This window comes from Nelusetta ayraudi, unplaced genomic scaffold, assembly GCF_046127955.1.
Source record: "Nelusetta ayraudi isolate G7.1 ecotype Tasmania unplaced genomic scaffold, CSIRO-AGI_Nayr_v1 ptg000082l, whole genome shotgun sequence".
NCBI classification, from domain to species: domain Eukaryota; kingdom Metazoa; phylum Chordata; class Actinopteri; order Tetraodontiformes; family Monacanthidae; genus Nelusetta; species Nelusetta ayraudi.
Genome location: NW_027466132.1, coordinates 534257 through 558099, shown reverse-complemented (window position 1 = coordinate 558099; position 23843 = coordinate 534257). Strand labels below are relative to the sequence as shown.

The 23843-nt window shown below is 46.8% G+C and overlaps 2 protein-coding genes across 11 annotated transcripts; one reads left to right on the top strand and one right to left on the bottom strand.

The window, feature by feature from the left end:
* The first annotated feature begins 1669 nt into the window (after positions 1–1669).
* On the top strand, positions 1670–20848 carry map7b (microtubule-associated protein 7b). Of its 10 annotated transcripts, none has more exons than XM_076044565.1 (19): positions 1670–1900; positions 9095–9238; positions 9527–9604; positions 11091–11254; positions 11607–11724; positions 12484–12594; positions 13082–13177; positions 14619–14738; positions 15538–15719; positions 16709–16851; positions 16958–17241; positions 17336–17486; positions 17566–17737; positions 17819–17923; positions 18004–18054; positions 18134–18167; positions 18852–18948; positions 19034–19221; positions 19740–20848. In XM_076044565.1, exons 1-19 carry the CDS (start codon positions 1855–1857, stop codon positions 19748–19750), a joined length of 2295 nt encoding a protein of 764 aa, XP_075900680.1. In that variant the 5' UTR covers positions 1670–1854; the 3' UTR covers positions 19751–20848. The 10 variants fall into 10 exon arrangements, with proteins under 10 accessions (XP_075900680.1, XP_075900678.1, XP_075900676.1 ...); XM_076044563.1 differs by having other exon boundaries at positions 15538–15764; positions 16712–16851; XM_076044561.1 differs by having other exon boundaries at positions 15538–15764.
* Positions 20849–21388: 540 nt separating this feature from the next.
* On the bottom strand, positions 21389–23838 carry armc1l (armadillo repeat containing 1, like). Its single transcript, XM_076044574.1, has 7 exons — positions 23692–23838; positions 23115–23279; positions 22825–22916; positions 22484–22667; positions 22273–22389; positions 22071–22145; positions 21389–21976 (listed from the first exon to the last, which is right to left on the bottom strand). Exons 2-7 carry the CDS (start codon positions 23262–23264, stop codon positions 21782–21784), a joined length of 813 nt encoding a protein of 270 aa, XP_075900689.1. The 5' UTR covers positions 23265–23279; positions 23692–23838; the 3' UTR covers positions 21389–21781.
* Between the last annotated feature and the right edge of the window lie 5 nt (positions 23839–23843).

Here is a 23843-nt window from a genome sequence, read left to right as displayed (position 1 = left end):
ACACAGATTCAAACTAAATTTGTTTTTTACTTGGTGTTGCAGTCTGAAAAGGAAAGGTTGGGAGATCTCAGCATCCGGCTCCCTCGAGAGCCAATTACAGTCAGTTCGGCCTCACTTTCATCACACACATGTGAGACATAACCCCGGGGGCAGGAACCGTCACCCACTGACTTATCCCCGGCACCCCGTGACCAGCAGCGTTCACGACCCCAGTACTGTCAGAGGCGAGGAGGAGCAGACAAAACAAACCTTAAGATGGGAAAAACAGCAGGGGTGGAGGTTGTTTACAGAGGCAGAAAAATAGCAATGAGCAGTTGGAGGGAAGCAGGGGTTTCAGATCTTCTGCAAGAAGACGACGGCTAGCATGTTTGATATCGGTTTCGATTTTCTTTTTCTTTTTCCAGTCTCCAGCTGGGCCAAAAAAAGATGCCTCGGCGTCTGCCAGTGTGCAGGGTGATCACCTGCAGGGTCGGCTCTCCGCAGAGAATTCGGCAAACAGCTGGTTGCCATGGCTGCAGTTTGCTGTCCACCAATCAGTAGCCGTTTTACTCGGGGGGTTCAGAGGAGGGGTTGGGATTGGGGGGGGGCAGGTGGGTGGATGGATGGGGTGAGTCTTGCACAGTCTGGCACATAGCAGCGATATGAGGGGGGGGGGGGCGGGGAGATTAGCATACATTGAGCCAGGAACAGTAAATCCTTGCTCAAACAGCGAGGTGCCGGTTGGAATGGCACTGATCTGCTGCTACTACTGCTGCTACTGTCTCGTCTCTTGTCTGACTGAAAACAACGGCCTTCATATTCTCTCCGAGCTGCGATTCATTGGCATTTTTAATCAACGACAGATTGTGGGATTTGGTGAATGATTTGGGGGGTTAATGTGACACAGGGGCTGAATCAGAGCAACCGCTATTGATGCATGGATAATACAACCACTCACTGATTCATCAGTTTTTCCTTGATAAATCTAGTTTCAGCTGCTAATGATGATCTAATCATTGCACCGATGGATGAATGAAGCCTCCTGTGAAATGCTCGTCACTGTAGCTCCATTCAGGGTCAGAATCTTGCGCCCATGACAGAAAATATTTGTAGGAGGAAGGTTCCCCCTGCTGGCCAGAAAAGACATGACATTCAAAAGCACGACTGACGTCTTTTAATTAATCTCAGGGCTGCTCGTTGTAAATTATGTTTCCAAAGGTTTCGTCAAATAACTTTTATTCATTTGCTTCTCAAAAATAAGACATAATATAACACACTCAAAAATCAATTAAGCACACATAGCTATTGTGTTTTCATTGCATCTAACAAATTCAGATCCGGGGATTTTTAGGACATTCGTATTTTTTGATTTTTTTTTTTTATGAGGCTAGCCTACTAAAGTCCAGGGTGAAAAATAATGAATGAATAATGAAATGAAAATGTTGTTGTTTCACTTTGTGCCACCAGATGTCACTATAATACAAATCTCCTAATTTAGTCCCTGCACCTTTCCTGGTACCTTTTATGATACAGCCTAGAATCAACTTTTCCCACTCGGAATGGTCCTTCTGAAGACTCAGAAGTCAGACTGAGAAGGTGTAATTAGCGTGTTGAGGGGGGGGGGGAGTTACTATTTGAGCTCTACTACCACTTTAAATGCAAATATCAGCCGCCTGGGGTGCCCCCCTCGGGATTAGTTCGCCGGCCTCTGCTGTGTTGTGTCCCACCTGTCCGTGGGAGTGTGTGTGTGTGTGTGTGCGGTGTGTCGCGGTGCAGTGCAGTGAGTGCAGCGTTGAGTTGACAGTCTGTCAGCAGGCAGGCAGCTCCGCCGGTTTCCTGTCGCTGATCCCTCTCAGTCAGCTGACGTCAGGAGAAATGGCGGACCTGGATGGCAGCGACGCATCTCCTCCCGAGTCCCAAGGTGAGTTCCTGCCGACGGAACTAAAAAGAAGAAGAAGAAGAAAAAAAAAGTTTACTCCCGGGGGGGGAGAAACTTGACGCACGAATGAAGCGCTGTTTAAACCCCCCTTACGCTCCTTAAGCGACATTTTTTAATACTGTTAGTGTAGTTTGGTCGGTGTTTGCTCACTGACCGTGAAGTTGTCGAGGGACTCTGGCAACCCGCCGGCCGGCCGGGTTTCGGTCACGGGAGCGGGATTAACGATCAACCGACTCGTTGCGTGCGTCAAACACGAGTTTTCCGCCGCCACGGTTGCCTTGTCAGCTCCTTCCCCGCTTTCCTAGAACCCTGCCGGGGTCTCCAGTGACAGTTTGGAGCGTCCCACCCGGAGGAGCCACACAGACACCTGTTCCTGACATTTTTATTTGTCAAGCCGTCGAAATGCTAACTGAGCTGACGTGACAGGTGAATTAATGGCGAGGGCGGCAAGAGCCTGCTTGTTTTTACGTGTCCCTGGGCTACATCTCTGTCCCAAATAGTTTATTTATTTATTTATTTATTTTTAACCCTGTCCAACCGTTAAAAGCCGTCTGCATATCTTAAACTTCCAAAGTTTAAATGAGTTAAAGCGTCGCCTTTCAGAGTTGAAGGTGAACATGGCAAGTTGGCCTACTGCTTCCATCGGTGTTTCCCTTGCAAACACTATGTAGTTTTTGCCTTTTATTAATTTATTATTTCGTGTTATTTCATGCTCTTAAAAGCTAAACGACTGCGGGGTTTCTGTCATAGTCATTTTCAGCCACCGTTCGGTGCGCAGCATCGTGGTAGTTGCCACGTGCGGCCCGAGGGGTCGCCAAAGTCAACGAAGTGAGGGAGTCGCAGCTAATCCCTTTTCTGTGATACAACACTGGATTCTGAAAATCAACATTTGAGTTCAACACGGGTACGACGCTGTCATGATTTTATATGTGACCATTCATCAGGTCGTCATTGTTGTTTTTTTTCCCTGGTGATTTTATCGTCTTATGTTGTTGTATTGCAACTTAATTAGTTGGCCAGTGTGCATGTGTTTGATGTGAGAGGAAGAAAACACTGAGCATACATGGTATTGCGCTTGACATGATGTTAATTTGCTAAAGAACCTAACTGGAAAATTCGATCAAGGATACGGTTTTCAAATTCTTTCAATATTTATGTATTTTTTTAAACGGTATTAATACAATACATACAAAATCCAGTAGTTTGGGGGTTAAAAAAAAAACCTAGTAGGCGTATTTACACCCCCCTTTGAAAGGCAGTATTCATATCTTCTTCATTGTTTCTATGGAACAGATAGTAAAGTGACCTCATCTATTTGAATTCACAGACATTATGTTTGCATAAGCCCTAATATTGTTTTATCTGTTCCTGTGTCCATCTTTTATGTACATAGCCATTAGATTTGAGAAGGGTGTGTAGCCTAGCCTATCCGGTTTAAGCATGGGGGTAGGATTACAGCATTACACCATCCTGCAGGGACAAAGATCAGATTGCTCATGAATACAGGTAAGTGTTTTTGCACACTTGCATGTGGCCCTGAGGAGGTTAGACAGCATAACTGAAGCAAGTGCACGTTACTAGATTTGATAAATAAGTCCAAAAGTTTTTAGGTCTAAGATCAAAAGGAAATGCACCTGTAATAGTTTTAGACTGGGCGAAAGTTTATTACTATTATCAGCAGAAGGTTTGCGGTAAAGAATGGCCGAGTGACGATCTCAAGCTGTCATGCAGGCTGTTAAATCCTTGTGCAAATTTGCCTTTGTGTGGAAGATAAGCACGCACATGCCACGTGCTACATAGTACCTCCATAGGCTAAAGAGCTCATGTTTGTACTACCACTGAGTCGCTGTTATTTTTGTCTTTCATCTTAAAATGTAAAATGGTACCTCTGCTTGGCATCCTGAAAAATAAAAGGCAAAATGTTTGAAAAATAATTTCACCAGATATATACACTACCAGTCAAAAGTCTGGCCACATACTTCTCATTTAATGCTTTTTCTTAATCTTCAAGACTATTTACATTGTAGATTGTCACTCAAGGCATTGAAACTATGAATGAACACATGGAATATGTATGAAACAAAAAAGGGTGAAATAACTCAAACAAGTTTTATATTTTAGATTATCTAGAATAGCCACCCTTCATTTAAAATATATATAACATAACATATTTAGGTATTCAACTTTTTTTCTTTTGCCACATTAATCGACATATCTTGGTCATATATTTGATGTCTTCAGTATGCATCTACAGTGTAGAAAATAATCAAGATAAAGAAGAAACAGGTGTCTCCAAACTTTTGACTGGTAGTGTGTGTGTGTGTGTGTGTGTGTGTGTGTGTGTGTGTGTGTGTGTGTGTGTGTGTGTGTGTGTGTGTGTGTGTGTGTGTGTGTGTGTGTGTGTGACATTTGTTGAATCAAGTCGAGTGAACATGCCGTGTTCAGCCAAGTGAAATAAAAGCATGGCTACGACTTTGCTGTGACATCAATATTAATGTACAGCAGTGCCTTGTTTCAGCCCAGTGCTTCTGCAAAGAGCTGGCAGCACTAATGCAGCCTTGGCAGGTCACAGACCTCGGGGGCTCTTTAAGATGAGGATGGGTGGGACTTGTTTCCACGGGCTGCACGAACGCATCTTCCAGCCGCAGGACGGTCCAGCACTGCGATGTTCAGAGTGTGTGTGTGCTGCCGCTGTGTCCCGCTTAAGTGCATCCGTCCTCGGCTCTCCTCCCGCTCTGCCGCAGCGTCATTGGTCTGCAGGCTGCTGTCGTCCGGGATTCCCTTTTCCTGTACATAGCGGCCCGCGCCTTGATGCCGCAGCATCTCTGCCTGCGTCGGGTGCCGCAAATGCTGCGATGACTGGATTTTTTTTTTTTTTTTTTTTTGAGATGTTTACATTCTCAGCATCAGCCCAGAGAGTTCAGTGATGTGAGTGATGAGAGTTCCTTTGACAGCTGCGACTGCAGCAGCAGCAGCAGCAACAGCAACATCCTTCTAGGAGTGAGGGAGTAAAGTGAAGAGCAGTTTTTTTTTTCTGTCGCTCTGGATCGAGCCAGTTCCGTGGATTAAGTCCTCATTTTCTAAGCCAGACTACAAGAGCTCAGACTCGGCTGGGTGCTCTGTCTCCTCCACTCTTACTCCACCACTGGACGCTGCGTGAACGTCTCTCTTCCACGCACTGTTTTTCTTTGACCTCTTTCCCATCCTCCTCCTCCACCTCCTCTTCACCTATTAATCTCGCTGAACCCGGGACGCAGTGCAGCGATGTTCACCCAGAGCAATTAGCCTCGGCACAGAAGAAGGATTTTAGGCACTCCGGCCACCAGCGTCCACTGGTGTGTTCGCCAGTGCAGGCTGGGATGGGCCTGGGCTGGGTGAGTTAGCCAGCCGCTGGGCAGGGAGAGCAGCAGCAGCAGCAGCAGCAGCAGCAATAGGGGAGGTGATGCCAAGTAGCAAAGGATGTGGGGGAGGCGGAGGCGAGCGCTGGCAGGGCAGGAAGTGTCCGAGACAGTGTGGCAGCCGCTCAGCCATCCCGGCGCTCTTCACCATCACCGAGGAAGAAGAGGGACAACGGCGGAGAGGCGCTTGCAAGAGGAAGAAAAAAGGTACAATTGAGGGAGGGGAGCTGGGAGTGTGATTAGTCATTCAGTGGAACCGTGTCATTCTGAAAGTGAGGACGCTGGTATCTGGGCCATCGGATCATTCCCGCAGTCTCTGAGGATCGGGCGGGAAAATAGATAACAGGTCCGACGGGAACTCCCAGGACCAGCGTGCATCTGTGTGTCAGCATCTGCGGGTGCACACTTTTTCTTTCTCCTGCAGCGGTAAAGTCCTCCTGACCCGTCGAGCTTAGCCATCTGGACGCTGTCAAGTTTGACGAGTGTGTGTGTGCGCGTGTGTGTGTGTGTGTGTTGAAACCAGCTGACAAGGCAAGATTGGGTCAGCGCAAGGGCAGCGGCGGAGAGTGAAGGTGGCGTGCGTCCGCGCCACATGTGTTAGTGGCGTGCAGTGCAGCAGTGGGCGGGGAGATCACTCAGCAGGTGGACCTGCAGCCACTCTGAACTCTGATTCTTGCTTGTCTCAGCTTTGTTTCAGAGGGAAAAATTCTTTGCTCCTTCCTTTTTTGCCTGCATTATATTGAATGCATTCGGTCATAAAGTTCTCGCTATTGTAGCATCTATGCTAATCGATGCAGCTTCAGTTGTTTACATTTGGCCTAAAGGTCTTCCTGTTCCTTCAAGCAGCCTGGAGGCGTTGTTGCAGGAGGGCAACAACAAGTGAAGTGAAAGAAGCTGATTGGCTGTAAATACCGCTGACCTTTTTTTTTGGACTGACTGAAAAAATCTAAGTGATGTAGCTGCCATGGAAGATAAAGAAGATAAAGACAAGTTGTTCGTCGTGGAATTAGCTAAGGTGCCTGTACCAACTAGTGACCGGCAACCTGCGCCATCGACATCCAAAGTTAGCAGGATGTGCAATATTTTTGGATGAGTTTTTATACTGTTGATGACATGATGTCATCAACAGTGATGTCAAGTGTAGCTCCGCCCTCCTGCCAGGATCCTGTGCTCTGCTCCAGGCCCCACTACCTGGTTGGTTCCCCCTCAGGTAGCAGGGTTAGAACCTCCATCCCCTCGCCTCCTGTGCCTGGAGCTCAGCCTTTAGCTCGGCGTTAGCAGCGGCTAATCCTCTCAGTGCTTCATGGGATGCGGGAGCCCGTGCAGCTCGCCTGCCTGCAACCCACTGGCCTGGACGGCAGCAGAGCATTAATCGCTCACTCTGACCATTTAATCTGACCGCCATGGGGGGCGGGGAGCGACTTTGAGTTCACGCAGCCAGCAGCCCGGCAAGGGAGAGGGAGGGAGGGAGGGCGGGGCAGATTAAACTGTGGGACACTCTCCCCGCGTCCTGCTCCATGTCTTCATCATGCATGCACGCACACGTAAACACATGCACACTGATGGGGGGGGGGGTTGGACCGTCGCTGCAATCTGTCTCAGGCTCAGTCGCCTCTCGCCGGTGGTGACACCAGCCAGGGCGGAGACCAGCGAGGGCTGAGACCAGCCAGGGCGGAGACCAGCGAGGGCTGACCTCTCTCTCGCTTCCTCTCATCGGAACATTCGCAGCGTTTTGTCTCTTGCCGACTGGACTTTGGATCTGATCTTATCTCGCTTCGCGTGGCATGTTTTCAGGAAGTAGGAATGTGGATTCTGGCCCTCAGATCTGGCTAGTCGGAGCCGGATGCAGACCCAGGGGTTGAACAGGCCCTTGTCACTGGCGATCATGGATGCAAATCCAGGTAAAGGACCAGTCAGTCAATCAGTCAGTCGGTTCTCAGGACGCCTGCGGGACTAATATTTGGATATGTGGTTGTAAAAGATGCCTGGGAGGAAGCGAATAGAGCAAAGTACATTGTGTAATTGAAAGGATGGTTTGGTGGAATATCTCTTCACTGCAGCAGATAAGATACTCAGATGTCCAGTGCTGTTGCATCTTGCTGGTTGTTGTAGTCACCGTGCAATTTTCACATACAGATACGACAGCCGCTTTGATCTTTGCTGGTTGATGCCAGCCTGCAGGCTGCACTTTGGTCACATTTCTAACATTTGCAGGTAGAGAGGGAAGAAAACAATGCACTTGGCGTCAGCGGATTCTGTGAATTTCTTTAAATATTGATTTAAAAAAAAGAAAAAAATCTTTTTCGTTTCATTCCTATTTTATATGTATTTTTGATGTTGTAGCTGCAGCTGCTTTCATTGTTTGTTGTTTGCCAGCAACGTCCGCTGTGCGCACTTGGATGACTGTTCATCTCGTCTCGTCATCGAGCTTCTCAGAAGGCCCGCGCCATCGTTCGCTGCTCAGCATCAGCTTAACCACGATGACAAAAAGCTCTTCATCTGTGATTGTGCGGCAGATTCATTTCCAAGTCGTCCTTTGTTGCTTCATAAAGACCCACTAAATACCTATTTAGATGTCAGACATCCTGTTTAAATCGTCTCAAAGCCGCCGACCAGCGTGTTGTTTGTCTAAGCAAATGAGTTTTGAGGGAAGGATCAGATCAAGGAGACGCCACCGTAACCTGCTCCCACCCCGGCCTTTCCTGTTTGTAACAATAGCCGCTACGGAACCGGTTTGAGAACAGTTGCAGCTACGGCTGAGTGAAGCGGCTCGTGCAGGGTTACTGTGACGTTCAGAGCCTCTGTGGCGATGACCTTGTGTCTTTGACCAGCGCATCCTTTGTGATCACCGCGAGAGCATGTAGGCCGGTGAAAGCGCCGAGGATTAGATTTGCACTCTGTGTCGTTTTTCTGCAACGTGTCTCACGCCACTCTAGGGGGATAAATCCTGTTTGTTCTACAGTTGCAGAAATAGAAACTCTGTGCAAACTCCGTTAGTCCCGATTATTTTCAGGCATCCTTGTTGAATTTGCACTTGAGTGGTTTGATTGCAACTAAGCAAAGAAAAGGAGGAGGTGTGTGTACTAATCATGCATCAAATGGAGCTGAATTTGGATTCACATGGTGCACAAGATGGAAGTTCACCAAAAATCTTCAGCACTGTCCAATTTCTTCTCATTATCTTTGTTTGTCTGTTGTGATCTGCCACTTTTGCCGCCAGAAGATTTCGCAGCGATCGAGTTGCCAACTTTCCGGGACACTTCATGGAGGAATGACTCAGTGTTTGCATTTTATAATACATTTCATTTGTATGCGACAGTAAGAGTGTCGTCTGACCTTATGCTTTTTGTGCAGGATCTCTCTGTAACTTATTTTGGCGGGTTTTACTTTCGCTCTGTTGTTTTTGAGTGTGTTGGCGGCAGGGCTGGAAGTGCTGATTCACCCTGACCCTGATAGGGGCCATCAATCAATAACCCCGTTCTGAGCACTGCGGGGAAGAAACTTCAGCACTGTGGCAACCTTGGAGAATGCAGAAAACCCTACATGTTGTTCTATATCTCACTTTGTCCCCCTGCCAGGCCTTCCTGAAAACCCTTTTTTTGTGCTTGTTTACATGTATACAGCAGTCTCAGGAGAATACGTCCTGGTAAAAACCAAAGCAATCATTAGCTGCAGCGCTACCTAGTAGCCTGTCTCCACAGCCGTGGAAGTTTATGTATTTAAGTTGCAGACCTCTCCTGATGAAAAGTTCCCCCTTCTGTCTCACTCCCCGTCGCAGCATCCTACTCGCACTACAAATCGGAGGATGGCAGAGCGTCCTCGGCCACCCGGCCCAGCTCCGGGGCCTCCATGCAGACCTACACCGTGGCTGGCGGCACCACCACCAGTAACAGTCCCAGCGCCTACCTGGCAAACAAACCAGGTGAGTCGGCGGGAAACCTCGCATGCAGATCTATTTTTAAGAAATTAAAATATGAAATGTTTCTGTTTTATGTCACACTTTTTCGTCTACTACGTGATACCATATGTGTTTCTTTAATTCATTGTTTCGATCCCTTTAGTTTGATTCTATGTAAATAGTCATTAAAATGAAAGAAAAGCCCTTGCATGACAGAGGGCGTGTCCGGATTTCGGACTCGTAGTGTGTGTATATATATATATGTGATTAGAGAAAAAAAAAACTGTGTGCTTTGCTTTTTTTCCCCCCCAGACTCGTTGCTCTTCAACAAGAACGACGAGAGACAGAGGATGGCCCGCGAGCGCCGAGTGGAGCGGGAGAAGCAGAACGGTGCGTATCACTGCTGCGTGTCGTTTACACGTGCGCGTCGCCTCACTGTCAACCTCACGAGCGAACTTGGCCGGCAGCTGTGCCAAAGAGTTTCTCCGGGGCGTTACATAAAGTCCAGGCCAAAGCCTGGCAACCACCTCCCCCGCCTCCATTCCTGTTGCCATGGCACCGGGGTTGCGTAACGTGTCAGGGGTTTGGGACAGGGTTTAGGAGGGCCGGCCGGCCGGCGGGATGTTTTGTACGAATGAAGGAGCAGCAACATCCCCCCCGAAGCAGCCGGGAGGGGGGGTGTCTCTGCTCACCGGACCCTCTGCCTGGGTGAAGAAGGCTCGGGTGGGATTTGGATCTAAAGCCTCGTCACATGTTCTGCAGCTGACCCCTAACACACATTTACTCATAACATTGCCGCTACTTGCTGTGTGTTTTGGAGTTTTTGTATGCACGCACTTACAGTATGCACTAGGGCTGCAACGATTAGTTGACATAATCGATTACGTAGAGAATTGAAGCGTCGACACGTCCTTTGTATTATCATTGTAAATTGCTGAATGATACAATCACACTCCGGCCGCTGCGTGCTCATTTGTACCTGCAGTGCAGTACTGAGCGCTGAGGGTGGCAGTGTCGCTCGTTGTTTACATCAAAAAACGGAGAAGAAGAACGACTTCTTCTTTGAAAAGGCTCGAAAACTCCGACCCGAAGTTTCTAAAGTTTAGAAATATTTCATAGAAAATTAAGCAGCGAAACGTGTTAGGCGCAAACTCTGTGAAGCTCACCTGGCAATCCAGGTTAGCACTACGTCCATAACGGGAACACCTTAAACGCAGACACCCCGGAGTCGTCGTATCATCGCGCACTGTAGATATTTCGTAGAAATTACACGCCTATCTGTTCATCAAGTATCGGCCTATGACGCAAATACATAATACGTTCCATAAACATGGAGCTAGCTAGCTTAGCGAACTATAAGTCACTTGGGTAAATGCGTACTTTACGGCAGTAATTAGTGAATTACAGCCCCTGTCAATACTAGCATTTATACTGGATTGTAACATTCTTTCACTTATCACTTATCAACTGTGTTATTTAGGACATATTAATTCAATATTTAAGTTGTAAGAAATCTCTTTAAGCTGTTTAACTGTGATAAAATATACCTATGATTTTTTTTTTACATTGAAAAATAGAACAACTATGTCACAGATAAATGCTTTGTGTGTCTTTATTTAGATATGTTTATTTAAAAATGTATCACGCCAGAGTACAATAGTACACAAGTGTAATGATTTAAGCAAGTTAGGTTAAACAGAAGTCCAAAATAGGTGGTGAAAATAAAGAAGACAATTGTTACTAATCGACTAACCGGGGAAAAAAATCAATAGATTAATCGACAACAAAAATAATCGTTGCAGCTCTAGTATGCCCATGCACTGTATGATAAGATTGTGTGTGTTCATGTGTGCATGCATTGCGCCCCCCCCAACAGCCGTCAAGGAGGCCCAATGGCAGGCTCGTGAGGAGCGCGCCCGGCAGTTCTACGAGCGGCAGATTGAGGAGAAGAAGAAGAAGCTGGAGGAGCAGCGGGTGAAGGAGGATCGGAGGCGCGCCGCCGTGGAGGAGAAGCGGCGGCAAAAGCTGGAGGAGGACAAGGTTCCCCGACACACTTGGCCATTTTTAACATGAGTCACGTGAAGAAGAAGCACGCACATATGTGCTTATTTCCTGCTTTCGCAGCCTTTGGGGGAAATTCTGCAATGATTGACCAGCGCTAAGTAGACCTATATTATTTATTATATACACTACCAGTCAAAAGTCTGGACACACCCTTTGACTGAAATGTCTTTTCTTTCATTCTCATGACTATTGACATTTCAGTTTCTCACTTTTGATCTCACTGATCAAAACTACATATGAACACACGGAATTATGTAGGAAACAATAAAAGTGTAAAATACACTTTTTATTTAAATTCTTCTGCGCTCACATGCTGGTTGTTCTGAAGGTCCGTCACGAGGCGGTGATGCGACGGACCGTCGAGCGGAGCCAGCGAACCCGGCAGAAGACCAACCGGTGGTCGTGGGGCGGGGCGCTCAACGCCAACACCCCCAGCGCTCCAACAGGTACTTTGACTTCCCTTTTATTCTTTTATTCCTCCTGAACGACGGTTTTGATGTCGTCGCCTCCACCTGCCTGCTGCCTGTTTGCATTGAAACTCTTCACATCCCTCTGCGCCTCTGTTGTTACTGCTGACTCACGCCCTGCTCTGCCCCCCTCCACCTCCTCTCTCTCTTACCTCCAATCTCTCTCGCTCTCTCCGCTCCTCCTCTTTTCTCTCTCTCTCTCTGCCATTGTCACTCTCCCTTCCTGGTCCAGGTTTTGTCGAGTCGGCTTTGCTCTATCCACTCGACCTTGCCGGACTGGAGCACATGCAGAGTGCTTACAGTCTCTACCGCAGATACGGTGGAATGACCTCTCAATGTGAATATGACGTTTCCGTGTGTCACCTAGCCAGACTGCTAGCAGCTCTAGCACCTGCGAGGCGTTTCGCAGCTTTGTTTTAGCTGAGACGTACAGTAGGCCATGAGTAGCGTCTCGACTTCTTGTTCGTCTTGTTCGTACGTAGCCGTCACGTCTGTCACTCCGTTTTTTTTATTTATTTCTGTCATTTGCAGTACGACTCTAGACCCGTTACCGACTAATTCAACATGGATTTTTTTTGCTTTTCCTTTTTTTAGCCACATCTGTGTAGTTTTCCACATTTAACCATGTTTAACCAACTAGTGTTAACTCCCCCTTAAAGAGCATTGTGCATTCAGATCTGTTCACATTTCCCCTCCAGCTCTGCGGTTTAATCACTGTGTTTCTTGTTTTGTTTCTAGATGCCGACAGGCGCTCGGTCTCTACAACCAATCTGTCCAAACACACAGATCCTGTCATTACCAAGCGCCTCTCGTCGTCCTCCGCCACACTCCTGCACTCACCCGACAGAGGTAAAAGCTGCGAGCAGAACAAACAACCGCTTGTGTATCACTTTAAAAACGCTGCATAAAATTCAGTCGTGTTAATCTGAAGTGCTTACTTATATTATTAAAAGAACCCTTGTGCTTTCTCAGTCTTTAAGAGGCTTATCTGTCTGTCCATTAATATCTGCCAGATCAATCTTTGTTTTATGAAATTTGGTCATGAAGAGGACACAAACACAACACGTCGTGACCTAAAAAAAAAGATATTCATCAGCGATGGCAGGAAAGAGGGCCACTGGATTTGCATGTGCATCATTTTGCAGTGGAAAACTTTGATCATATCAGCATGCAATTTCCGTCCAGAAGTAGTAATGGACGGATATTAAATTACAACCTGGGATGTTATTGTTGCATATTTCTTCATCATGTCAAGAAATCTGTGTTGGTCATTGTGTGTTCAAGGCTCAGCGACAACAGGATCACGTATACTGTGATGTTTATATGCTGCCGACAGGCTTGCAGATGAGAACTGCCTCCTCCCCCGTCATTAGCAAAGCTCAGTCCAAACCCCGGCTGCACAAAGGGAAGAGCTCCCCTCGCCAAAACACAGGTGTTCTCTTGGACTCTGTCCATACAAGTTCATCACAAGCCAAAAACCATCATGGGCTGAAAACTGTTTTCAAAGTGAATACATAATAAGTAATTAATTTTTTTTGGTGTCTTCACACCCAAATCGAACAATATTAACAATCTAACCACGTCCAGAGGCCACCCAATGGTTATATCACATTATTTCTAATACAATATGTGCTTGCATTTGCACTTCTGTGTGTTTCATCAGAGGGATCAAGTTTTTTTTTTTTTTTTTTCCCCCCCATCGTCTAGCGTGACCCCTTTCTCTAATCCTCTGTAGGATAATCTTTTTGTTTTTGTGGGAACACTGTATGCCGTTTTTATCCCTGCTGGAAAACCAACACCCACATTTAAACAAGCAAAAAACGTGGGGAAATAAGATTGGACGTGAAATGTAAGCAGGACTGATCAAAGGCGGCACGATCGTGCGATGTGTCTTGAGACTTTTTTCACAACAACAATACGAGAAAACCATTGTAGGTTTGAGATGATTTTGAACAGTTTACAGCCCTTTTTTTCCCCATCCCACTCACTGTGAATCCTGCAACCCTGCTTCAATATTGGAGCCATCAGCGCTGCATGTCACTGCTGAAAGACCGTCTGTCCTCTGCCTCTGCAGGGAAAATCGGGTTATGTAGAACAACGGTTGCACCTTGCAACTTCTGCTCAACGCTTTGCACCGTCAACCTTAACAAGCTGAGACAGACCGCACAGGGTCAAGAGTTTAATCGTCTCGCATGAAGGCTTTAAAGGTCCCAGAGTGTGCAAAAATCAAGTTGTGTATCACTGACACCCACGTCTAACCTGTCGATGAATTCCATATAATGAGAAAAGTCTGTCCCTTTACTTATTTTTCCTGCTGCAATCTCAAATTAACTGCTGAATCAGCCCTTTTGTGATGTCATTAAGGGCACCGATAGCTCTCACAAAGCTTCAGTTTCAGCAGGAAGGTAAAATCAAAGTGTTTTGTGGTTGGTGAAAACAGAGTTTGCTAAACTTGTCGTTTTCTCAAAAAATTTGGAGATGCAGTGAGCAGTTGGCGCCTGCTGCATTGAGCCAGTGATGAAAAGCAAACATGCACGTTATGGGACCTTTAAGCAGCCTGTCTGAGTTGTCTCGCAGATATTCTCCCCTCATTGATGCATTTTTACGCACAAGCATTTTGCCCTCGGCTTGTTTGTTTGCTCTGGGTTTGCTGGCAGTTCACCAACTTGTGCATGCTGCATGGTTAATCACTTACCCCAGCTACACAACTGCATCGCACCAGACAGTAGGAGTAGATAAACACATCCAGCAATGACTCAAGTGTGCAGCTTTTATAATTCGTATTTGCTGCTTGCTCAAAACTAATTTGGCACCTGGAGCGTTTTATTTGTTTTAAATATAAAATATTATTTTATCAAATGTCCTATTTTCAGGATTGCGCCGCCTTCCGTTGACGCCCTGGGAGAGCAACGTGGTGAACCGGCTGCAGCAGCCGACTCACTCCTACTTGGCTCGCAGCCGCAGTGCCATGAGTCTGTCAGGAGAGCAAGCAGGTAACACACACTCACTTGCACAAACACACACACACACACACACGAAAGAGGCCTTTCCGCGTGTTGGTGTCAGCAGTGAGCGGAGCGGCGCAGGGTCGCTCGTGCACACGCTGCTCACGGTTCTGTCATAAGGGCTCTTTCTGTTTGTGTCTCGGGCTCCTGAACAGAAGAGTTTCAGATCTTAATCAGATTTGGCCAGACTTAAAGCATTACAGCGTCTGAAACTTCCCTCACCAGCCCCGTATCAGGCACTCAGGGCGTACACACACACACACACGCAGCTAAGCGGTTCAGGAAGTAAATAGTAATAATTAAAGTTTTTCACTTTGGTTTCACCAACTCTGGTATGTTTCTTTCTTTCACTCTTTCTGACTATATCGACATTTATACATTTTCCCACAACCTGTTTCTCGTGAACTAAGGTGCTTGTGCTGTGCCTGTTTTTATATTAGCAATTGTCTGATGTGTCTCTGACCTGAGCGTTCCTGGTTGCTTAAATACGTGTCCTCTTTGCTTCTTCTTCTTCTTAACTTAATTCCCTGAACAATTAATTCTTTCCCGAGTGACACTCGCCAGCTTCTCAGCAGCTTTAAATTAACTGCACTAATTCCTTCTTCCTGTCGTTCTTCTCTCTACACCTTCATTCCTCGCTTCCATCCGTCAATCCGTCCCACTTCCTGTTCCTCCTGCCCTGCTCCTTTTTTCCCCACTCTCTCCCGCTGTGCTCCTGTTTGTCGAAATCCCCCTCCTGACGTTTCCATAAATCCTCGTACCGCCACGCTCCCTCCCCCCACCTCAGTTCCAACCCCAGCCATGCCTGTGTGTCCCCGCTCAGTGTCCTGCCACCCCATGGGCTCCATGTCCTTCAAGGCCCTGCAGGCCCTGCCGCTGCCTCACTGCCGCAGCCACGAGAGGAACCTCAGCAGGGAGGCGGCCTCCTCCAAGACCGTCGTCCGCCGCAGGACCGCCGGAGCCGCACCGGTGGGTCGGCTGGTCGGCCTGGAATCAGGGCACCGCTCGGTTACTGTGAGAAAGATTCATTAAAGCCGTGGTTCTCAACTAGTGGAGTATCAGGAACCACATTTATTTCCTTATAATGAAGTCGAATCTATTCCACAGCACTCAAATTTATTCCCCAAAAATAAAAACACTAGCCTACTTTCTATCATGTCAAGTAAATACATTATTGGAGTTATTGAATTGAATTGTATGTCCTGCTAAATAAATGCCCAACATTTTCTCTCTGTATATACACAGTCAGAAGTTTGGACACACCTTCTCATCTGAAGAAATTGAAATATGAAATGTTTTTAGTAATGTCACAATGTTTTGTTAACTACATTGTACCATATATGTTTCGTTCATTTGTTGTTTTGATCCCTTAAGTGAGAATTAATGTAATAGTCATTAAAATGAAAGATAAATGATCAAACGAGAAGGTGTACCCAAACTTTTGACTGGTGGTGTATATATATATTTTTTTAAATAGCTTAACTAAAAGGGCGGGAAACTGCCCGCGAAGCTGCAACCCAATCAAAACAGCCTTGGCTCTGACGTCTGGACAGCTTCACACGTCTGTTTTGATACTTTATCCAGTCGGTCAGACACACAGATAGTTAACAATACGACTAATTCAGTTCTGGAAGCAGCCAAACAAAACCGTGCTAGCTGGCTTTTAGCTAGCTCTCTCCGTGGCTCGGCGCCAAGGGCCGCGCGCGGCCAAGAGGAGGCTGTCTGAGCTGAATCTTGTTACCAGTCGTCTTAAGCTGTCGTCACTCTGTCTGGGCTTCTCCAACTGCTCCTTTTGCATTCACTCACTCGCGTACATTGTGCCCTGCATACTTAAGAAACAGGATTTGTGCAAGAGGCACTGTTCATGGGGCTCAGCATTCCTGTTTGGTGAAAGAGTAATAGTTAATAATAATTACTAGTATTTTTATATTTTCTGTTCTTGTGGCTTCGTGTACCAGCAGGTCAAGGATCGTGACGGTGTCCGGAAGTCCTGGAGCAACCTGTCGCTGCCGCTGACTCCCCTTCTTACTCTGCCCTTATCAAAGCACTCGTCCTCTGCAAGCAAAAAGACCAGCAGAGCGACAGCACCCTCTATTGGCAGGTAATAAGAATGCATATATGTGAGTGGGCGATAGAGGGCGCATAAACCTACTTCATAAGTTGAGCCTCATTTTCTGATATTTTCTCTTTTCTCTCCCTGCACCCAGGCCTCCACAGAGGCCATCAGGTCGACCTCCGACCCCCAAGCGGCTGAAGTCTCCAGGACCAGAGGACCCTGGAAACCTTCGCCCCATCAGGATCACACCTGAGAGCCCTCAGTCAGTCAGAGCTCAGTGTGAGGAAGAGGAGGAGGGGGAGGATGGAAAAGTGGAGGAAGAAGAGGAGGGCGGGGAGGAGGGCGGGGAGGAGGTGCTCAGTCCCTCTCTGCCTCGACCTCAGCCAGTGGGCCAGAACAAGCCCAGCAATGAGCCATCACCAGCGGGCGCCAGAGGTTGGTTCCCACTCTCTGAAACTAGTTGGAAAAAATTCAGAGTGGGTTGTCTTTGCTCACAGCCTCCACTTTGCTGCTGCCTTTGTCTTTTCAGAGGGCGTGAGCAGTCCTCCGCCCTCCAAGCCCTCCGCCGGCACCACTGACCGGGAGGAGGCCAGCCGCATCCTGGCCGAGAACCGGCGTCTGGCCCGGGAGCAGCGGGAGCGCGAGGAAGAGCAGCGGCGGCAGCAGGAGGAGCAAGCGAGGTCGTGCAAAACGCGCCGCTGCACGAGTCATGTGCACGTAGCGGCGAGCAGGCGACGCTAAAGATGTGTCTCGTCACAGGTTGGCGAGGGAGGAGATGGCTCGCCGCAAGGCCGAGGAGCGAGCGAAGAGAGAGGAGGAGGCTCAGCGGCAGGCTGAGGAGAGGAAGAGCAGGGAGGAGGAGGAGAGGAAGAAGGAGGAAGAGGAGAGGATTCAGAGAGAGAGCGAGGAGGCGGAGAGGCTCCAGAAGCAGGTCGGCGTGCAGGTCAAACACCAGCGACATCACGGTGAGGTCACAGTGACGCGTTGTCACATTGTTGCGTTTGCGTTTCAGAAAGAGGAGGAAGAGAGCCGGCAGAGGGAGGAGGCCGAGCGGGTGAAGCAAGAGAGGGATAAGCACTTCCAGAAGGAGGAGGCCGAGCGCATGGAGAGGAAAAAGGTAAGGAGAGAGAACACAGTTCGAACCCTGAAGGTCCCCCATCGTAGCCCCTCCATGTTAAAGCTCTTCTCACCCTGCAGCGTCTGGAGGAGATCATGAAGAGAACCAGACGTTCGGACACAGCAGAGAAGGTAGCACACGTCTGGGTGGAAGAAAAAAATATACACGACAGACTCAATTTTAAATCTACCCTCTTTTCCCGTTTTTCAGAAAGTCGTTCCGAACAGGAGCGACGACGACGCAGGTAACTCCTTCTAGATGAATGTAACGTCATTTAACCTGGCTAGGATAAAAACTCTGACATTTTCATCCTCCGTCCTTCCTCCATTGGTCAGTCTTAAATTTTCATCAGCCAGACAGCATTTAAAACTCCACAAAAAAGTACAAAAGAGGACTAGGGCCACAAGAAGAGAAAAAAAAATTGATTTAAGTTTTCATTTCGAGTTTTATGTTGAAATTTCGTGAAAAACACAAAATTTCGTGAATAAAGTTGATGCAAATAAAGTTGAAATTGTCGAATAGACTGGATGGATGGTGGATTAACCCAGTTACCCACAGTTAAAAGTAAACTGCAGAGACGGAGCCTTTCGACTTTATTCTCAACATTTTGACTTTCTTCACGTTGACATTAATTGCAAAATTTAGATTTTATTCATGAAATTTCATCTTTTTTGTCAATTTTATTCTCAAAATTTCAACTTTTTCTCGAATTGGAAACTTGAAAAAAAATTCTATCTTAGTTTTTGTCTCTTCTTGTGGCCCCAATCCTCTTCTGTAAAAAACAGACAGGAAATTGAGCAATGGCACAGTTTTTTCGTTGATGCTTTAATCAAAACAGCATCAGATTATTCTTTTTTGACTAGTTACTTTTTACTTTTAATGCCACAGTTCATAGTGTCTCATACCCACTGTTTCTCCTCACTGCCAGCCACTCTGAGTCCATCAGCTACTGTGCCACTGACAAACAGCAGCGGCAGCGACGACAACGGTCGCCCACTTGAGCCCAGCCTGAACCCCGACCAGAGGTAAAAACACTGGGTGACCGTGACAGCTTTACTTGAGGGATCAAGGCCTCACTTCCTGTTTGTTTATTTGTTTGTGTCCCTCTAGGGAGAACGGTGAGTTTGAAGAGGTGATTGTGCTGCCCTCGCATTCCAGACTGTCCCCTCCAGAGGGGCAGGAGCAGCAGCAGCAGACGCGGGAGCAGGAGGAGAGGGCTCCTCTCGTGGCCTTCAGGGAGAACGGCCTCCTGAAGCCTGTGAGCGGTGTGGAGGATCTGTCGGCCCAGCAGGGAGCAGGTCAGCACTCGGATTCTCAAGTCATCTGCCACTCTGGCTGGTCTGTGAAAGAAAATCTTTGCTCTACAGCGGTGGTTCAAGGATTATCCTAGAAATTTGGGTTGTCTTGGGTACATATTTGGATTTTTTTCTTTTTTTTTTATATATCCAATCTCCTGCTTTTCAGCCATTCTAATTTGTTCACTGCAGTCTCGCCCAATCAAATGGCTTAGTTCACATTTCAATCCACATCTTCAGGATCTTATTCCTGTTGTGATGTGCAAGACGTCGAGGATTGAAATTAATTATATCCTCAGTGCAAGTTAATGAAAGAAAAACAACAACAACAGTGGACACTACAAAATAACATAAACATGAACATATTAAAATCAGTTCTTTTTGGCTCAGTTGGACAATTGACCACTTGTGGTGGCAAGAACCAGCTGAGCTGCAGTTGCTTTTAGTTTTCTGGATCCTTTTTGCAGTTTGCCTCAGCCGACACAGCAGCTTCACTTCCTCTGTCTGCCTTCGGCTTGCAGATGTGGCCTGATGTGCTGTCGGATCGGGATGATTCCATGCGTGAGGGAGGGGGTGACGGAGCTGGAACAGACAGGGGGAGACGACGCTCCCTGTCACCTTCCCTCGACGGAGGAGCTCCTCCTCCTGGAGACGGCGTTCCCGAAGGTCCCAAAGAGGGACCGGACCCTCGTTCCCGAGTGAAAAGTCCTGAAATCACAGGAGAACTTGAATGTCCACTTCATCTTGTGAATCTGCATTGGCTTGAATGAGAGAGTGCGTGAGTGTGAGAGAGAGAAAATAATGGTGTTGTAAAACTGAGATCAGCTGTAAAGTCTTCAGCCACGATACTTGAAGTTTTTTTTTTTTTTTTTTGTAGAAAAAACACTGAAATCACACTGACTAAATCAGTGACTTAACTGGAAATCGCACACAGGCTCTGGTGTAGCTCTCCTTAATGTGTTTGCTCTTTTTTGAAAACCAGGGCTTCATCATATGCACCTCTTGACGTTTCTCCTTGAAATGTCAGAGAAGAAGAAATTGTGACAACACATACTGAGATTGCAGGAAGGTTTAACGTCATGTAAGATATATACATAAATATATATATATATTTTTGCTGTGTTTAATATTAGTTTATTTCCGGGGCGGGGTTTTGTGACCATCATGATGTTTAAGTTAAATATCTGAAAGATAATTTAATATGGCGTTCTCTCTCGCGAGACTTAGGATGAAATCTGCTTTGTTCTTTTGTTTAGTTGTGTTTAATTGCTGTCCGAAAGAAAATGTGATTCTTTGCGTTGTTATCACCCCGTCTTCACTTTCTGTTCTAATGAAGAGATCATTTGTTTTGATATGAAGCTCCTCCCCGTCTTACTCCTGCTGGACCTCAGCTGAAAACTAGCCACCGCCCTCCTCGGTTTGGTTTTGCATTCATTCGTTTTGCTGTCCATCAGACAGTTCTCAGAATATCACATTCTCATTTGATCTTCTAGATGAAGGATTCAGACGAAATGCTGCTAATATTGAGATTCCTTTGCCTTACCACGTTGTAAATAATGAAGAGACTTGTCTGCACTTACTCTGCTTCAGGTTGACAGAATTAAAGACCAGCATGATTTGCCCTCCTGCCCGCAGGCCTGTATTTGGTTTGTGATTGAAGCTGATGCACGTTTGTCCAGGAAGGGTCGGTTGATGTTTGTCTGGGGAATGATTCCAAGTAGAACCAAGTGCAAGCTGAGCACTGCTGCTGTTGTAACATTTGGCTCTAAAACTTTTTCACTTTGTTTCTCCTTTATTTGCATCTTTCTTCAAACCAGTATGCTTTTTTGCTTGGCTGTTCATCAACAGTAGTGGGTGATACAGCTGTCAAAATGCTTAAACGGGAGGAAAAGTCACCTGTAAAAGATGTTTATTCACATTTCAGTATTCAAGTATTAAATTTAAAAGCCAGTGTGTTGTAGTGCCACTGAGAATATGTAAACGTGAGCCCTTTACTTTTCTGATTTCAGATTCTGCTGTGAATCTGGAATCACTGCACTGTAGTAGCTTTTCTCTTTGGAAAGTAAACACACTTTTATAAAGCAATTAATTATCAGCTGACAGGGTTTGACATTTTTCAGTGACGGAGAAAAAGGTGAAATTAAACAAAACACATCACACCAAATACATGTAACTTTTGAAAAATGTATTTTAATAGCACCACAGCAAGATACTAAGAAATACAAAAGCATGTTCTAAGTGCACAGAAGTGTGAAAATATGTTTTTACAATTTGGGGATGAAAAGTTTTAAAAGGAAATATTTACATCACAGTACTGGTCAAACCGGCACTGTGTCCGTCCTGAGACTGGAGATGTTCACGTGTTATTTTGCACATTTGCTAAAGCGGAATTTTTTGATACGCATTCATGACAGAGTGGTCAAAGTTGGAATGAGCCAACAAAACGAGTCTGTCGGTGTGCGAGGTGGTTCAATTCCAGTAATCCTCTCCGGTGGCACATCCATCTTCAGCCGTCAGCGCAGCTTTGCACGGCTGAGCCTCGGAGGGCTGAGCTGCTCTGCTCTCACCAGTAGAAGGTTTTCGAGAGGAAGCTGGCAGCGGAGCTCAGCCAGGTCCCGTTGGAATCACTCTTGGCCGTGGTGCGGGAGATGGCCCTGTCCACCTCCCTCTCGGGGCTGTCCTCCTCCTCCGGGAGGTAGTCTGGGATGGCCGAGTTCTGCTGCACCTCCACTCCGGAAGGGTTCAGTGGGACAAAAACCTAAAGCAGCCAGATTAAGAAGTGTGACACTCAGCTTTTACCCAAAAAACACTTATCTATTTTCCCACGAAAGTACAGAACTACAGCACTTCACCTCGTCTCCTGCCTCGTTCTTCACCACCTGTTGGGCCGACAACACTTTAGTTGCAGCAATAGCGGATGCCAGACTCTGCAAAAATGAGCAGAATAAGAGAAACACATGTTCAGTTATGAATTCCAACTCGGTTACCTCGAATTTCTGGCACTGCGTAAAAGGTCAGTGCCTGTCTTGGCTGAAGCAATTCTATGTGCACTACCTCCGTGGGAAGGTCTGAACGGATGCGAACGGTGCATCTCTTGGACGCCATCTGGAAGGTGAAGCTGATGACTCCTCTGACTTTCAGAAGAGCCTCCTCACAAAGGCTCCGCTGGTCCTGCGTAAAAGAGGAACACCGGCAATTAACTTGCAGACCATCAGCCATAACTGGAATGCAGAAAGTGAGCGCTAATGCTTCCCCATCCACTCACAGTGCTGTCCAGGCCCTGGATGTGAAGCGTGACCGACTTGGCCTTCTTGCTGGAGGAGTTGATGAAGAATTGAGATTTCTTCCTCCGCTGCGACTCGGGGGTGCGCGACACAGGATTGGCCGGCGCTCTCAGGATGTCGAACACCTCCTGTGCCAGGGCTGTGATGTCAAGAGGAAGGTCCTTCCTATATGGAGAACACCAACCAAGACCTTCAAATCCACTTTGAAAAACCACAGTTGGAAAGAAATTGTAGCCGGCTGTCGCACAGCAAAAACTACAAGGCAGCTGGAATGCATATTGACATGCAAAGGTTGCCATGGCAGCGTGAGAAGAGTCCTCACCTCTCAGTCAGACTCTCTAGGCTCACCATCATGCCCAGCTCATTCTTCATGGTCAGGATGTTGGGGGACAACTCGGCCAAGTAGCGCAACGTCTGAGGACAGAAGAGCAAGTGTAAATAAACCAAATAACCTACTTGTTTGAGATTTTTAAATGTATAATGTTGAAATGAATTTAAGCAAAAGAGAATGTTAATGAATTCATACTACATAATAACAAAAACACAGATGGGACAATAAATGTGTTATGTTTTGTCTTTTTTTTGGAAGTGGTTCCAGCTTCCGCCGCTGACCTGAAGCGTCGCTAACAGCACGTCGTGACTCTGGTGGTCCAGGAAAAGAACCAGCCCGGGTAGACAGCCCTCGTCCTGGACAATTACCGCCCGGTTCTGAGGCTCGGAAGCCAGGTCTCGAAGTTGAGTCACCACCGATAGCGCATCCATCACTTGAAGCTGGACCTGAAAAACCAAGACAAGCAGAGCCTGTTTGTTATTGTTGTTATGTGGATTTGCTTCAGTTTTTCATCTATGAATTACTGACAGCAACATAAGTATTATGGTTTTCACAAAACAAACAAAAAAACAGTTGTGTTGTGCAGCCTTAGGCTTGACAGCGTTTTGGCCACAGTCCAAGTCCGAAATGTCAGCATAAGAAACTTGTTGTGTTATAAAGTTCGCCCTGACAGGTCACAACGCGAGCGTTAACGTTGAAGCTAGTTAGCATTGGAGGCTAAACCCCTTTTTAAAACCAGTAAGCCTTTTAAATTCACATTTTTGTTTAGTTTTTGCATTAAAACACAACGCTAAATGCACCGTAAGGCTAATTACGGAAGAAAAATAGGGAGACAACACTTTGACGACGTTTACTCACCTCGGATAGGTTAGCACTCGTGGACAAAAATACAAATTCGGTGCTTGGTTGTGACGAAAGGTGATTGGCCGAGCTCCCCTCCCCCACGCTTCTCTGTCCTTCTTCCCTATTGGCTATTCGGACAAGTCCTGCTTTTGCGGCCTATCGGCGAC

What these genes read in the sequence shown, in the direction of transcription:
- map7b (XM_076044568.1), top strand. Translation starts at nt 5,361, where the DNA reads ATGCCAAGTAGCAAAGGATGTGGGGGAGGCGGAGGCGAGCGCTGGCAG. An exon ending in CAGCAGGAGGAGCAAGCGAG is followed by an intron (nt 17,487 to 17,565) that starts GTCGTGCAAAAC and finishes GTCTCGTCACAG; the next exon opens with GTTGGCGAGGGAGGAGATGG. An exon ending in AGCCTGAACCCCGACCAGAG is followed by an intron (nt 18,949 to 19,033) that starts GTAAAAACACTG and finishes GTGTCCCTCTAG; the next exon opens with GGAGAACGGTGAGTTTGAAG.
- armc1l (XM_076044574.1), bottom strand. Translation starts at nt 23,264, where the DNA reads ATGGATGCGCTATCGGTGGTGACTCAACTTCGAGACCTGGCTTCCGAG. An exon ending in TGCTGTTAGCGACGCTTCAG is followed by an intron (nt 22,917 to 23,114) that starts GTCAGCGGCGGA and finishes TTCTGTCCTCAG; the next exon opens with ACGTTGCGCTACTTGGCCGA. An exon ending in CTAGAGAGTCTGACTGAGAG is followed by an intron (nt 22,668 to 22,824) that starts GTGAGGACTCTT and finishes TTCTCCATATAG; the next exon opens with GAAGGACCTTCCTCTTGACA.